The following is a 14,442-nucleotide window of genomic DNA, read 5'->3' as shown; positions in this document are numbered from 1 at the left end:
GTCGCCTGTTGATCTTTGTGTCCGAAAGCCATATTGATGATGACTGTTGCGAGTTAATTTGCACACTTTCTAAGTACGATGACAGATACTTTATCAGGGCCAAAGGCCTTGTTGATATTGAGCTGTTTCAAAATTCGCCTGACCAGACGCTTTCGAAAAGTAATTTCCGGCACTGTGGATTTTAGTGTGGGAATAGTGGGTGGTGCCTTTCCCAGTAAATCGACTGGGGAGTGGGACGCAAATTTATCAGCTAGTAGATTTGATTTTTCTATGGATGTTGTTGCAACCATCCGCTTGTGTTAGTGGTGGAATTGTGAAATTTGTGAAGTTCTGACTAACAGCTTTAGCCACCGACCAGAAGGATCTAGACCCGTTGCGATTGGCAAGTAATTCATCCCGATCGATTCTCTGATTGTGAAGTTATTTGCTTTCATGTATCCTAAGTTTGCAGCTGTTGCGAGCATCAACAAACCTTGTTCGGTTGTTTTCGGCACTGGGATGTTTGCGCCCCTGCCGGTAGGCAAGATTTTCGGAGGCGACAGCTTGCTCGCAATTTTTGTTGAACGAAGTTTGTCGTTAGAAGATCGTTTTATTGAAAGAGGAATATATGCATTCATGGATGATAAAATTACTTCCATGACTTTAGAAGCACAAGTTGATGAATTTTTACAGCGGAAACAAACATCTAGCCAGGGGAAATTTCGGAAATGTTCTTGAAGATCCAACCTTCAGCTGATTTTTACGGCCAAACTTTGCGCGGCTTAGATTGTTCCCCAACATTTATCTGTAATTCATTCAACACTGAAATGAATTTGTGGTCAGAAGATCTCAATGGATACCTTACGGTGACTTTGTAAATTTCTGGATTGGTTGTTAGGTATAAATCCAGAAGACTGGCATATTTTCCACTACGGTTAGGAATGCTGGTTGACTCATTTATAATCTGAGTAAGTCCGCTGCTCATTGCAAAAGCCTCAATTTCGCGACATTGTTCGTCGTTGATATTTGAAAATTTGAGCCATTCGATATTGTGGACATTGAAGTCACCGAATATGGAAATTTCTAAACCGGGATGACTGATTTGCAGAAAGTCAATGGTGTTTCCAACTGGAGAGAATAGTGCTCCATTTTGTATATCGCTAGGTGGTCGATAAACGTTGTGTTATAATGATATAATATGAGTGATAAATGGTTTTAACACACTTCTATTCACTTATTTATTTCAGTCGATCTACACTAGTGCTTCACCCATATATCACTATTGATTGTTCATTTACTGGAACGAAATTATTGGAAAAAATTTTAAAGAGAATGTGTCAGTTTCGGCTCAGGTCAGGCTCAGAATATGAACATTTGTTCATATCAAAAGTGAAATAATTATATAAAATCCGTCATCCAATTTATCTGTCAGGCATTTGAGTGGGGTGAATGTCATTTGTATTTTTTTTTCATGATGCAGTACAGAAAAAAAATCAATTTTAGAATATTCCGTGATTTTCAGTCTTCTGATTAGATTTGTATGCCTTTCTCACTGCTAATTTCCGATTGAAACTAATCAAACCCTGCTACGTTCTTCTTTCTCTTGTCATTACTTCCTTCAAAGAGCTGATTTCCTTCTGAAATCTTTCACTTATGCCTCTTCATGAACATTCTTTCTTTCCTTATATTGGTTTCCCTGTCTATCGGTTTCTTTCTTTGAGATCCGAGTCGTAGTAAATGTAATCTAATCTCAAGTTGTCTTTGCGAAAACATGTCGGTCATTTGTACAACTTTAGAGTAGACATGAATGAAACATTTTATCTAGAAATGGTTCTGCAAAACCTATATGTAGTCTTTTCTGTAGGAATTATGATACTTGCCAAAGGTTTCCAGGAACCTTCAGTGAATTCTGTGCCAAAACAGTCTTTGAATTTAGAGGTTATGTACCTATATTTTCTTTGTCCATCTCTATATTTTCTGTATTTTCTCGGAGTAACGCCAACAAACATATTTCATTGCTTCAAACTTTCAAACTGTTAGTAACTTGGTATGTTGTGGATAGATACTTGAGGATATTGTCTTGAATTACAGGAGGTGACATAGATCGAATTCCTCAGAAAATATCTCCAAATGAAATGGTTATTTCATTTAACGAAAGTATGTTCGAATATTTCAATACATGAATGATAACCCACTCAGCGGCCGAATTATAATTTAAATGCTAGTCCAATACGACGGCGGTAGCCTGTTGGACTGACGTAAGTGATTTGTTCTATTCATTCAATCGATCATCTGGTGAAACGGTAATTCAATGCTAGAGGCCGAACGATCGATTTTTACTGCTTATCGCCCAACCCATGCTAGGAATCAAACATTTAAAGATTCCTTATAGTCTAATCAACAAGTTCAAAAATATGAAAAATAGAGATAAAGGTCCTAAAAATATGAGCGATAGCTCATTCAATTCGGAATCACCTTTAGAAAAATGTTTTTGAAGGATTTTGGTGCAGGTAAAAAATTGCAATTGTTATTGACAAAATTAGAATAAAAAAAATGGTGAGAGTATCTCTCACCATCCTTCCATGACACCCACACCAACAATCTTGTTTTTTTTACCAGAATATAAAGGCTCCATTGAATTGTTCTATTTTGTTCAGGTGTCCTTGAAATAGACAATGCCTCTGTTGAAATGATGAAGCCTTCAGTTTTCTAATCAGATGATTCTTTCATGAAAATTCTTCCGTATGCGCCCATAGAGTGTGTTTTCCAGTAGCCTTCAGGATTCTCAGGTCTCAGGTCGAAGAAAAATGTTAGTCTGAAAAATCAAGATGAGAAATTTTTGCCAACGAGACCTTAAGCACACTTCTTCGAAGTGTGCAGATGACCCCATAGTTTATTCAAATTTTGTAATTGATATTCGATACTTGAAAAAATATTTCATGTGGCAAACTGCCTTCAGCGGCGATGTATCCATGCCGTTACGGGCGCACAGAGTTCTATTCACGGCTTTCACCATCGGAGTCACGATTGAAGAAAACTAAATCCAGGCTGATAGGCCGTGATCGTATCAGAGCTAACGTACCAAGCGTTCCGTCTGCTATTGCGACTGACATCATCAGTAGCATGTGAGTTGGCTGCGAGGACGAAGTTTATATCTCGAAGTCTCAGAAAATATAGGCAGAAGGGTGGGGTGTCCACGCAAATGCTTACTCCTGATTGGTCTGTACTTTCGCTGAGTCGTTCTGATGATCGCTTACTATCACTAGGTTGTTCTAAGTGTTTCACATTGTTGACAGATATGCTTCTTATGGAATGCCGATCGAAGTTTTATTCTAGTCCATTTCTGACCTTCTTGAGATACGGAATACCATGTTCTGTTGAGCCGTATATCTTCTTCTATTTTTTGAAATTGTTGGGATGCTTATAGATCTCAATGGCCTGCCTATGAAGTCGTTCGTGGTAATGCGTTGAATAGGACAGCAGTTTCTTTGTATTTTATCACGTTGTCTGTTTCTACTAGGCTGTTCTCGTTCTGTAGATAAAGATTTCTCCGGTTGCACATAAAGGCAGCTACGTTAGTTGTTGGCTCATCTGATATTGTTGCGTACTTGATTAGTTGGTTTGTAAATGGTTTCGATGTGAAATTTAAACAGTTTTAGATGCTGTTCGTGCCTCCATTCAAGTAAGGCAAATCTACAATGCCTATCACTGGGGGCTGTATCGTGGTCGAAGTTGAAATATTCTTTCTTCAAGGATGTAGAGCACTTGTATGCAATGTTTGGAACCTTTGGTGTAGTAATAAATATTACTGGAGTTTTTTTCCCAACACCTAGCCGTTATTTCAACACCTCGACACGTGTTTCGATCACCAACTGATCATTTTCTTCTTCCTCTTGAAGATGATCACTTGGTGATCGAAACATGTGTCGAGGTGTTGAAATAACGGTTTGATGTTGAGAAAAATCTCCAGTAATATTGATGTAGAGCACGTTTAATTTCTTGCGCTGTGAGACCGTTGACCTATGAAAGATGCTGTACGTGACAAAGTTCTTCTTCAGGAAGATGTAGATCACGATTATTAAGTTTTCATCGTAGCAAGTTTTTGCCCTGGATGGTTGTTTGGTGATTCGATCATTAGTAATGGAGGTTAAGTTACAGGAGTACGGACTTTTTCATTGTGCATTTCCCTCTTTTTCAGAATTTTTATTTTCAATTCTTGATTATTGACAGTTTTTGAGTCGTGAATGAAAAAGTATGTAATACTTTTGTCTTAATTTGTTAATAACAATTGCATTTTCGTTTCAAGTTGCCAACTAGACTACATCAGAAGTGGTGGAATTTAGCTACCTATTATTTCAAGGTTCAATTGAAACTGCTGATTGGAGACACGAACCTCACTTGCAACCTTGATAGTCTAGAATATAGAAAAAAAGGTTGGAGATTTGTCTCTTTCCTATAGATACTTTCACGGGAGGTGTTCAAGTGTCTTCACACATTTTATTTCACCAAGAGCGGTACATATTAGCAATACGCGACTGACTGTGGCTGCCCATCACTTTTAGGTTCAACTCAGTACACCTTGAACTTCTCTGTTTCAAAACTTTTCCATTTGGAGATTTGCTTTTATGTGGATTAAACTTCCTGAGAATATTTTTCCGAATTAATTCAATCTCCAGCACAGTTACAGCACTTAGAACACCTCAGGGATATTTCTGTAGTTCTTTTGTTTCGTTAAAAAATACTTCAAACTACACTGAATATTCTTTTTGGAGACTGGCTTTGGAACAAACTCAACGAGATGATTTTTCTGAACGAATGTGATTCATAATTATTTGTTTTCAATAAGAATCACTACTTTCGTTCATTGCTTTTTCAGACAAGGGGTAATTCATTCTTATACAGGAAATGCTTTCAGAGAGCTTTAAAAATTATTCTTCCCAACTTAGGCAGCTATAAATTACAGATTTGAAATTCAAACAAATCCTGCAAGGGTCTATGACTACATAACATGGTTTTCAGAGTTCATTGATTACAATAAATGAATCAGAAATGAAATGTAACTGGACGAATTTCAATATCTTCTAGAAATTGCAATATTATATTTGTCTCCTAATTCCAATTTTTTCACTCTCATTCCAGGTAGTTTTGAAGAATTATCAGTCATATCAACATTGCAGTTTTTATTTTCATGTTTCTTTTGGTTAACTCCAATTCAAGCTGCTAAAAAACAACCATTATTCTTGATTATTTTATTTCAGTATCTGTACGAATTATGTGGGAAAGTACTAGATAGTCATCACAACTCATGGTTATTGCGTTAACCCATACATGCATAATTGCTGTGAATCATTCAAGATCATTTCTAGAATTACGTAAATATGGAAAAATCACATCACCAATTTGTATTCGTCCGGAGTACACTGACCACGAAATAACTGATATTCAGTCCACACACGAATGTCAAGAAAAAATTCTCGCACAACTTTCGAACATGGTCCGTTTGTATCCGCCTGAATTACAAATTCCTTGAAATGATTCAAAAACTGTCGTTGCCGTTGAGATGAAACATAATCTTACATTGTGTCATCTCTCAAGATGATTGATAATTCTCGAAAACGCCTAAGAAGGCTATGACAGAAAAACAAGGGACGAAATTTGCAAACTCGTCACAGGAGGCGCTGTATCTTGTCTCAGCGAGCCGCCTTGATCAAGACCGTTGTTTCATCTTGATAATAGCGATTTCATATGATATGAATGTGGGTCTTACCACCAGAGAGAATATTTTTTCAGAACCTGCTCTAGAATTATTCTGCTGAGAGATTTCGAGATTGATCGATTGATACCTGCTTGTTTCTAAATTATTGATATCGAAGTTTACCTCATTTCAGAAATTCATATGGGAAATCAACAATCATTCTAAATGTTCTGCACTCATGTGTCATTAACAAAAACATTTCAAATTAGATTTGATTAAAAAACGAAAATTAAAAAATCTAAAACGTACTGCAAATTACTGTGAAAGTTTTGGGCATCTTTCTGAGATGAACAGAAAAAAGTCAAGAATTTATTGAGACAACAAAAATTCCCGAAAAAACACTTATTCGTTTAAAGGGGTAGACCCATGATAACTTCAGATACTTTTTTAAAATACAAAAATGTTTGCCCCATTTTTCTGAAATTACATTTCAGAAAGATGAAATTAGATCTCAAATAAATTGAATCAATCAAAAATGGTTGAAAGTGATTAACAATGTTTTTCTCGAGGACTTGCCTCGTAGGTTATCCAATGTCTCAGGTGGAGTTCGATACACTTCGCTTTTTCTGTATACTCACAAAAAATTTAAATGACCTAAGTCGGGTGACCGTGAGGGCACTCAAAATTGCACTCCTTCATCCTAGCTAGCAAAACATGTCTTTAAAATGAATAAGTACCTTTCGTGAGTAATGTCTTGTAACCGTCATCATTTCGGTTTTAAAATACGCAGGAGCTCGGTAAAAGCCCGGTCGATGTCATCTTAGAATAAATTTAGATATAGAAAGTTTTTGGCTTTCTAATAATCCATAAGACTTCGTTAGTCCTTAGCTCGCACAAGTTTCTCAACTTCTGAGAGTTCTGAGAGTTGTCGTTCGTATGGGGGCGACAGCTGATTGACGAAAAAACAGATTCAAACAGATAAAAAAATTGGGAATCTTCCAAAGAAAGGAGAGGAGCAATCAATTTCAAAAGAAGTAACTCTATACGTAGATGTGTAGATCATGTAAAGAAGTAACTTTCAGACATGAAAAGCCATCCTGAAACAGCTACTTTCATATAAACATTAAATTTAACAAAAGAAAAATTATTTCGAAACAAATACATTTATATGAACAATGAATTATTCAAAAAAATATTTTCTTCACTCAGTTTGTATTCCAAACATTCGTTATGGATATCAGATATCATTCACAATATTTCTACACTTTATACTAAATGAAAGGTAAAAATTTCACTTACATGGAACATTGTCTCCTCATTGGTAGACATCGATGTTTCGCCGTTAGACACTTGCCTTAGGGCTCTTCAGTACCAAAGTTGGAAAACATTATGAGAAAAAACACACAACCCATTCATAAATTATGATTTTATGTCCTGGAATTAATTTTATCTATTCATATCATCGATAACATCGTAATGAAATTCATCAGCTCATTTGATCAAATCACAGCCGAAGGAATCTTGTTTAAATTCAATGAAGAACGGAATACAATAAAGCAAATAGCCCACAACAATGATTACGATAAAGGTTTGATACATTCTTAATTATCAAAAAAGTTATACAGTCAAGCTTTGAAAGAAGTTTACCCATTTCGAAGAGAAGAGTATAAAAGTTATAGAACCTTAACCTTTTTAGGCCAACCCACTACAAATATTTCAGATTTTCTGCACAGCAAACTTGTAAATACTGCTTTCAAAACCAACAACAACTTAAGCGGCCTACACACATAGGAACCTGGTTCGCCGAACTTGGTTCGCACCAACCATGTTCGTCATATGTTCCCCTGTGTGTGGTGTTTAACGAACCAAGATCGCCACAATTTCTCACGAACTTGGTCTTCCATCGGGTTGGAAAACATTTGTTCGGTTCGCCGGCAGGCGCACCAAGTCTGTGTGTGGAGAAGGGGAACCGTTGTTCGGCATTTTGATTTTTGTCAGTACACAAGAGAGCCTCATTTTTGCGTCGGTTGCGTTGCAAGACAATAGCTGATTGTGGTGACAGTGCTCAATTTATGAACCCATCGTTTTTGACGGATTTCATTGAAGCTTATAATTTCCATGTTTATGGAAAGTCAAAAGTGACGAATACAGGGACAAGAACAAGCGAGACGAAGCAATGAACAACCTCTTACAGTTGACTCGCGACACGATTCACACTGCAAACCCAAGTTTCGTAAAAAGTATAATCGAAACAATTAAGCAGAGTTTCCGTAGGGAATTTAGAAAAGTGGGGTTGTCAATGAAATCCGGCGCGGCGTCAGAAGATGTTTACAAACCACGATTATGGTACTATGACCTCATTTCTTTCATCGCTGATCACAAGACACTCAGCACATCAACATCTTCTTTGCAAGAGGATGAGGAAGAAGATGAAGGTGTTCAAAATGGAATAATAATAATAATGAGTTATTACTATTTTTTTACTTTATTTAGTGTTTATTCACAACGTTCTGTACCATCCTATCTTGCCATGCAACACGGCCTTTTCCTGAAAAGTAATTAACATACTGCAACCTGCTTGCTTTTGCTAGATCTGTAGGCTTCCGTGGTTTTATTTCGAGTCCCTGGTATGCATGATCTGGCAGCGGATGTTTCCTCCATTCTCCTTCGACTAACGTTCCCATTTCCATATCCTCTCTATCTAAAATGGAAGTAGGTGTGTAATTCTTGCGACACTTTCTTAGTAGGAAGTTATGCAGAGCTACACAAGCGGGCACAATATTCATTACTTCACAAGGTTCAAAGCTGATTGTGGTGTGAAAAACTCTAAAGCGAGTTTCTAATATCCCGAACGCATTTTCAACGACTCTCCTAGTTAGGGATAGTCTGTATTTAATTTTCTCATGTGTTAACTTTTTCATTGGGAACGGTTTTAGCAAATCTTCTCTCAAACCAAAGGCGTCATCAGCAACGAAAACGAAATTCAAATTTTCCTTTGTTTCTTGAATGCTTGGTAAATTCAGTTTTTCCTCTTTTAAGAGATGATAAAATGCTGTTTCCTGAATAACGTCTCTATCTGACACACGCCCATTGCAACCAACATCAGCCAAAATGAATTCCAAGTTAGCATCAACGATTCCAAGGAGAACAATACTGTAATAACCTTCATAATTGTAGAAGTATGACCCACTGCCTACTGGCCGCGCTATAGCAACATGCTTGCCATCAATGAATCCACCGCAGTTAGGAAAATTCCAAAGTTCTCCAAAATCATTCGCCACTGCAACCCACTCTTCCGAGTTTGAAGGGAACTGAAAAAAAAAAGATATTGCTTATAATTTGCAGCATTAACACAATAATTACCAGTGATTTTATTTTCAGGTTTTTCATTCACCAGAATCACGGAAAACTGATCAAGCTGTTAATGAACTGCCTGATAAGATACCTGAGAAGAGTTACAAGCGGAAGAAAATGTCCCCTAATGGAGCTCGGCACCAGTCATTGATAAAAAAGGCTATGGCTGCGCTAGAAAATTCGGAAGATGAATTTGACAACATTGGGAAAGTGGTGGTGGTGAAATTGAGGAAAATGGACCGGCAACAGTTCCTTCATGCTGATAAACTCATAACTGAGGTCCTGTACAAAGGCCTCCAAAATCAGTTATCGTCCAACACTTCTTTTTTCGAAAACAACAGCTCATCAGCATTTAATCCCTTTCAAATGTATAATCAAATGCCGCAATTTCATTCCCCTTTTAGTGAATCGAATATGCCCAGGAGTACTACTCCTTACACTCCGATGCCGCAATTTCATTCCCCTTTTGGTGAATCGGATACGTCCAGGAGTACTACTCCTGGAGGCAACAGCAGCCGATTTACGGAGCTATAAAAACACTTGTGTATTTTTTATTTGTATTGATTTTTTACAATAAATATATTTGAAATCATGTTTCATGTAATTTATCAACCCATTAATTTATATCCAATAAAAATCTTATGCTAGGAATTATGATAAGTTTAATCAAAAGTGTGCCCTGGTAGACCAACAGCAATTTTCTTAGGAGTTATAAAGATTATGAATATGAAAATAACTTTGTATTAAAATGTAAAAAAGAAGTAACGTAATAAACTTACTTTTATGAAGTCTTTATGTAGGGTCTTGTAAATTGCTATGCATGTGTCGGGAATTAATTTTCCCAGAGCTTGTGGTGATATGGCGCACGAAAACTTCAAGTCCTCCAAGTTTCTTCCAGTAGCTAGGTAGCGAAGTGTAGCAACGAGGCTATGTTCGGCCGATATCGACTTTCTCATGTGAGTATCCTCCTTTGAAATGTAGGGTGTCACAAGTTCCAGTAAGTAATTGAACTCTGTTTCGGTCATTCTTAGATAATTGGTGTAATCTTTCACACTGTTCTCCCTGAGGTGATATAAGAGATTGAGGTGAGACCACTTCTCTCTCTCACGAAGCCACTGCTTGGTCCATTGCGATCTTTTCTTCTTCCTTGTGAAACCCCCAAACTCATCTAATACAATTATAGCAGCTGCAACCTTCGAAGAACTCATCTCAACTGCTGGAATGAAACTGGTAATGGGGAACCGTTGTTCACATTCCCCTCCACTGTGTGTAGGGAGTGACGTACCAAGAACTTGGTTCGCCGAACCAAGTTTGGCGAACCAGGTTCCCATGTGTGTAGGCCGCTTTAGGCACATTAAAAAAAACGAAGATAAAATTTCAGTTTCAGAAAAATCAGGAGTGTATAAATTATCGTGCGGGTTATATCCGATGTTTGATACAGGGTGTAACATAAGTACGTTTAAATATTCAAGTGACGTATTCCTGAGAAAATTTTAAGAAAAAAAGGCTATATGAATTTGTGTCCGTAACTGCTTCGTTTCGGAGATACGTGATGTTGAGATTGAATTTTTTTGTTTGCTTTTTGAAAATAACTCTTGCAAAAAATTAGTTATTTGCACAAAATTCGGTACCCGGAGTTTTTTTGACGGGGAAAATCATAATTTCATAATAATTTTCATGTAACATCTAGAGGGCGCTACGTACGCTGTCATAATTTATTTCAAATTGCCCTAACTTTTTTGACAGTGAACTTTTGGTACTTTTCATGTGAAAACCTAATTCCCACACCTTTTCCAAGTAAAAAAGGTACACATTCTCAACAACGCTGGAGGTGATCGTTTTCGAGATATTTACAATTTTCTATATCGATGCATATCACTTTATAGCCAAATTTGATTTCAATAATTTTTGTCACTCTCCGCTTGCAAATTAAGTTAATTAAATCGAGTAGGCTTTGAAAGTTTGTTCATGAAAATAGAAGTTTGCTGTCACATTTTATCTATCAATTGACAAATTCACAGTTCGGAGTTTATAAAGTGATTTTTTGGTACCATGCCCGACTGGCTGATATGATTTTTGCTTACGGCTTGGCTGACGGAAATTCAAGCGAGGCGCATCTATCAGGAATGGTATCCCCAATGCGTGACTCCTTGTGCAGCGACTTTCCGAATCTGGAACCTTTGAAACAAATTCTGCAGTAGGACGGCCACGGACTACAATAACTGTAGCATTGGAGGAGGCGGTTCTCGAAGAAGTTAGTGAACATCCAGAGACAAGTACAAAAAAAATTAGTCAAATTTCAAATGTGAATCACATGACAGTTCACATAAATTTAAAGGAACAGCAATTATATCCATATCATATTCAGCGTGTCCAGGCACTTACGCTACGTGATTTCCAACCAAGTATCGAATTGGCTCAATGGCTTCAAAGAAAAGTCGAACAACATCCGCAAATTTTATCTAAAATCCTCTTCACAGATGAGGCTAATTTTTCAAGAAATGGTATCATGAACTTCCATAACAACCACATCTGGGCGAAAGATAACACACATGCGATAACGCAAACTCATTTCCAAGACAGATTCTCTTTTAATGTATGGGTAGGCATAATTGATGGATTATTTAATTGGGCCCTATTTTCTCCCCTTACGTTTGAATGGAGATGCTTACCTACATTTTTTGGAACACGAGCTTCCCCAACTTATGGAAGATGTTCCCATTGGTCTCCGAAATCTTGGTTTATGCACGATGGAGCTCCTGCTCAATTAAGTGTGATAGCAAGAAATTTTTCAGACGTAGCAAATCCCCAACGATGGATAGGAAGAGGAGGCACTGAGCATTGGCCCCCGAGGTCGGGGGACCTCAATCCCGTTGATTTTTTTTTGGGGGACACCTAAAATCACTAGTTTATTCTAGCCCCATTGAAAACGAGGAAATATTGAGGGATCGTATCATAGCTTGCTGCGAAACGATAAGAAACACTCTGGGCATTTTTCAACGGGTGTGGAATTCTTTGATGAGGAGAGCAGAAGCTTATATTACTGTTGCGGGTCGTCACTTTGAATAGTTGTTGTGATAGTTGTTTCGTTAAAATTGTATATGTTTATTTTCCCAATAAATAACATAGTACTTCTCCGAATTGTTTTTTTTACAAACTCCGAAATGAAGCACTTTCTAATTGATTAATTGAACCTGACAATTTTTTTAATTTGAATTGAATAAGTAGTTCGATAATGCTCAGTTTAGAAGAAGTCTGTACGGGTATACTGCGTATAAAGTTTGATGAGAATAACTAAAATTGCAAAAAACTTATGACAAAAACCTTCCATGTTTTGAAAAATGTCAACAATCTGTATTTCGAAAACGAATCATTCTTCGTTAAACATTTTATAGAAAAAAGTTGTTTATTTTGACTAGATCCACCACATACTTAGTTTTTGTAATGTTCTCAGCAACTTCACTTAGCGCCCTAGAGCGAAGTAATATGCATCGATATAGAAAATTGTAAACGATCACCTCCAGCGTTGTTGAGGAGGTATCTTTTTTACTTGGAAAAGGTGTGGGACTTGGGTTTTTTCATGCAAAATACCAAAAGTTTACTGGTGAAAAAGTTAGGGCGATTTGAAAAAAAATAATGACAGCCTACGCAGCGCCCTCTAGATGTTACATGAAAATTAATACGAAATTATGATTTCCCACGTCAAAAAACTCCGGGTACTAAATTTCGTGCAAATAACTTATTTTTTGCAAGAGTTATTTTCAAAAAGCGAACAAAAAAATTCAATTTCAACACCCCGTTTCTCCGAAACGAAGCATTTTCGGACACAAGTTCATATAGACTTTTTTTCTTAAAATTGTCTCAGGAATAGTTAACTAAAATATTTTAACGTACTTATGTTACAAACTGGAAGAACGTTCAAAGCCCGCATAAAGGAACACAAATATAGGTTTTAACCATGAATACAAACCCCTCCATTTCCAGAAGAAAGGTTTGAAACTTACCCTGTTGGAGAGTATGGAAATAAACAAATTCAAAAACTCTCTCAACATCTTATGAACGATCAAACTCAATTGAATAATTCGCCATTATTGAATCTCTTCATTTGCAGGTAAAAATAGTTAGGTATATTTACAGGTATACTTTCGAAAAAAAATTTATTGATATATTAATTCATACCTGACCTTCACAGGTAGATTTATTATTTAGTACTAGGTTAGAGTATCAAATGGTGTAATTCTATTCAGATTATGATTGAAGAAGCTATTGTATAGCGAAACACGTGTCGCGGTTTTTGTAAAACCCTTTTATAGTAAAAATCATACAGTAAACTGTATTGATTGGTTTTTTGATATGGATTTTCATCAAGTATCGGCCAGTTCTATTCAATTAAATTGAAATGGTTATAGTTTTGGAAGTGATTAATTTTTGGAAAAGAGAGTTTTGGCTTTTTACTACTTCATCTTGATTCAAAAAAGTGTGGAAATCTTTCAAAGAAAGGAAGGAAACAATCAATTTCCAAACAAATAACTCTTTACATAGATGTGTAGATTATGCAAAGAAGTAACTTTCAGACACAAACTAGAAGAAAAAGACCTCCTGAAACAGCTACTTTCATATAGACATTCAATAACACGAAAATTCTTTCGAAACAAATACTTTTATGTGTACACTGAATTATACATAAACCTTTTCTATACTCACTTTGTATTTCAAATATTATTTATGGAATTGAATCAGATATCACTCATAGCGGCCCTAGACAATATACTAAATGAAAGGTAAACAGTTCACTTTCATGAAACGATGTGATCCTCACTGGTGAAACATCGATGTCTACCAAAGTTTCAATATTCATTTCAAAATGGTTATAATTGAGTCTGAACTGAATTACGGTGCGATCAATTTTACTGGTAATTAGCTGTTCTGTATATTTCTGATTGATATTAGCTGTTTATATGAATGTAGTGATTTGTTTGTTTTGAGAACATAGAAAGGCTGCATGCAAAGTTTGATAAACATCGAAAACTGAGTCAAGGGTAGATTTTTTTTCGTCCAAAACGCGCTTGACGGCATAACTTCTAATTTCAATGTATCCTTTCATTTTGAGTGTACAGGAAATTCTCTGCAGATTTAAAAAAAAAATTGGAAATTCAGTCGTTGGTTGGGAAGCGTTTCTCTTCGAGTTTTTGCAGTCATATTTTGACAAAACTAATATACTCTTACCAGATTTGTGCGGATCGCATGTTACCGTGTTCAAGTTAGTCAAACACTCCACTCCCCTCATGCCCAAGATCCGGCTCCGTGTGACTATCATGAATGTCTTTTCTCAACCGAAAAGAGTCTGTAATGTCGCATTTTTTCCAACATAGAGGAGATATGAGTTGAGAAGTTTCTTGAGAAAAAATACAAAT

General features: G+C 36.5%; 1 protein-coding gene across 1 annotated transcript; it reads right to left on the bottom strand.

Moving 5' to 3' along the window:
• Positions 1 to 8,163: 8,163 nt before the first annotated feature.
• On the bottom strand, positions 8,164 to 10,359 carry LOC141485097 (uncharacterized). The gene is made up of 2 exons (XM_074181108.1): positions 9,808 to 10,359; positions 8,164 to 8,985 (listed from the first exon to the last, which is right to left on the bottom strand). The coding sequence occupies exons 1-2, from the start codon at positions 10,357 to 10,359 to the stop codon at positions 8,164 to 8,166; spliced, it is 1,374 nt and encodes a 457-aa protein (XP_074037209.1).
• Between the last annotated feature and the right edge of the window lie 4,083 nt (positions 10,360 to 14,442).

This window comes from Leptinotarsa decemlineata, unplaced genomic scaffold (assembly GCF_025532065.1).
Source record: "Leptinotarsa decemlineata unplaced genomic scaffold, Ldec_3_MD MMD2_tig00026307_RagTag_RagTag, whole genome shotgun sequence".
Classification (NCBI taxonomy): Eukaryota; Metazoa; Arthropoda; class Insecta; order Coleoptera; family Chrysomelidae; genus Leptinotarsa; species Leptinotarsa decemlineata.
The sequence above is the reverse complement of the archived record's forward strand: the minus strand, read 5'-3'. Positions and strand labels throughout refer to the sequence as shown.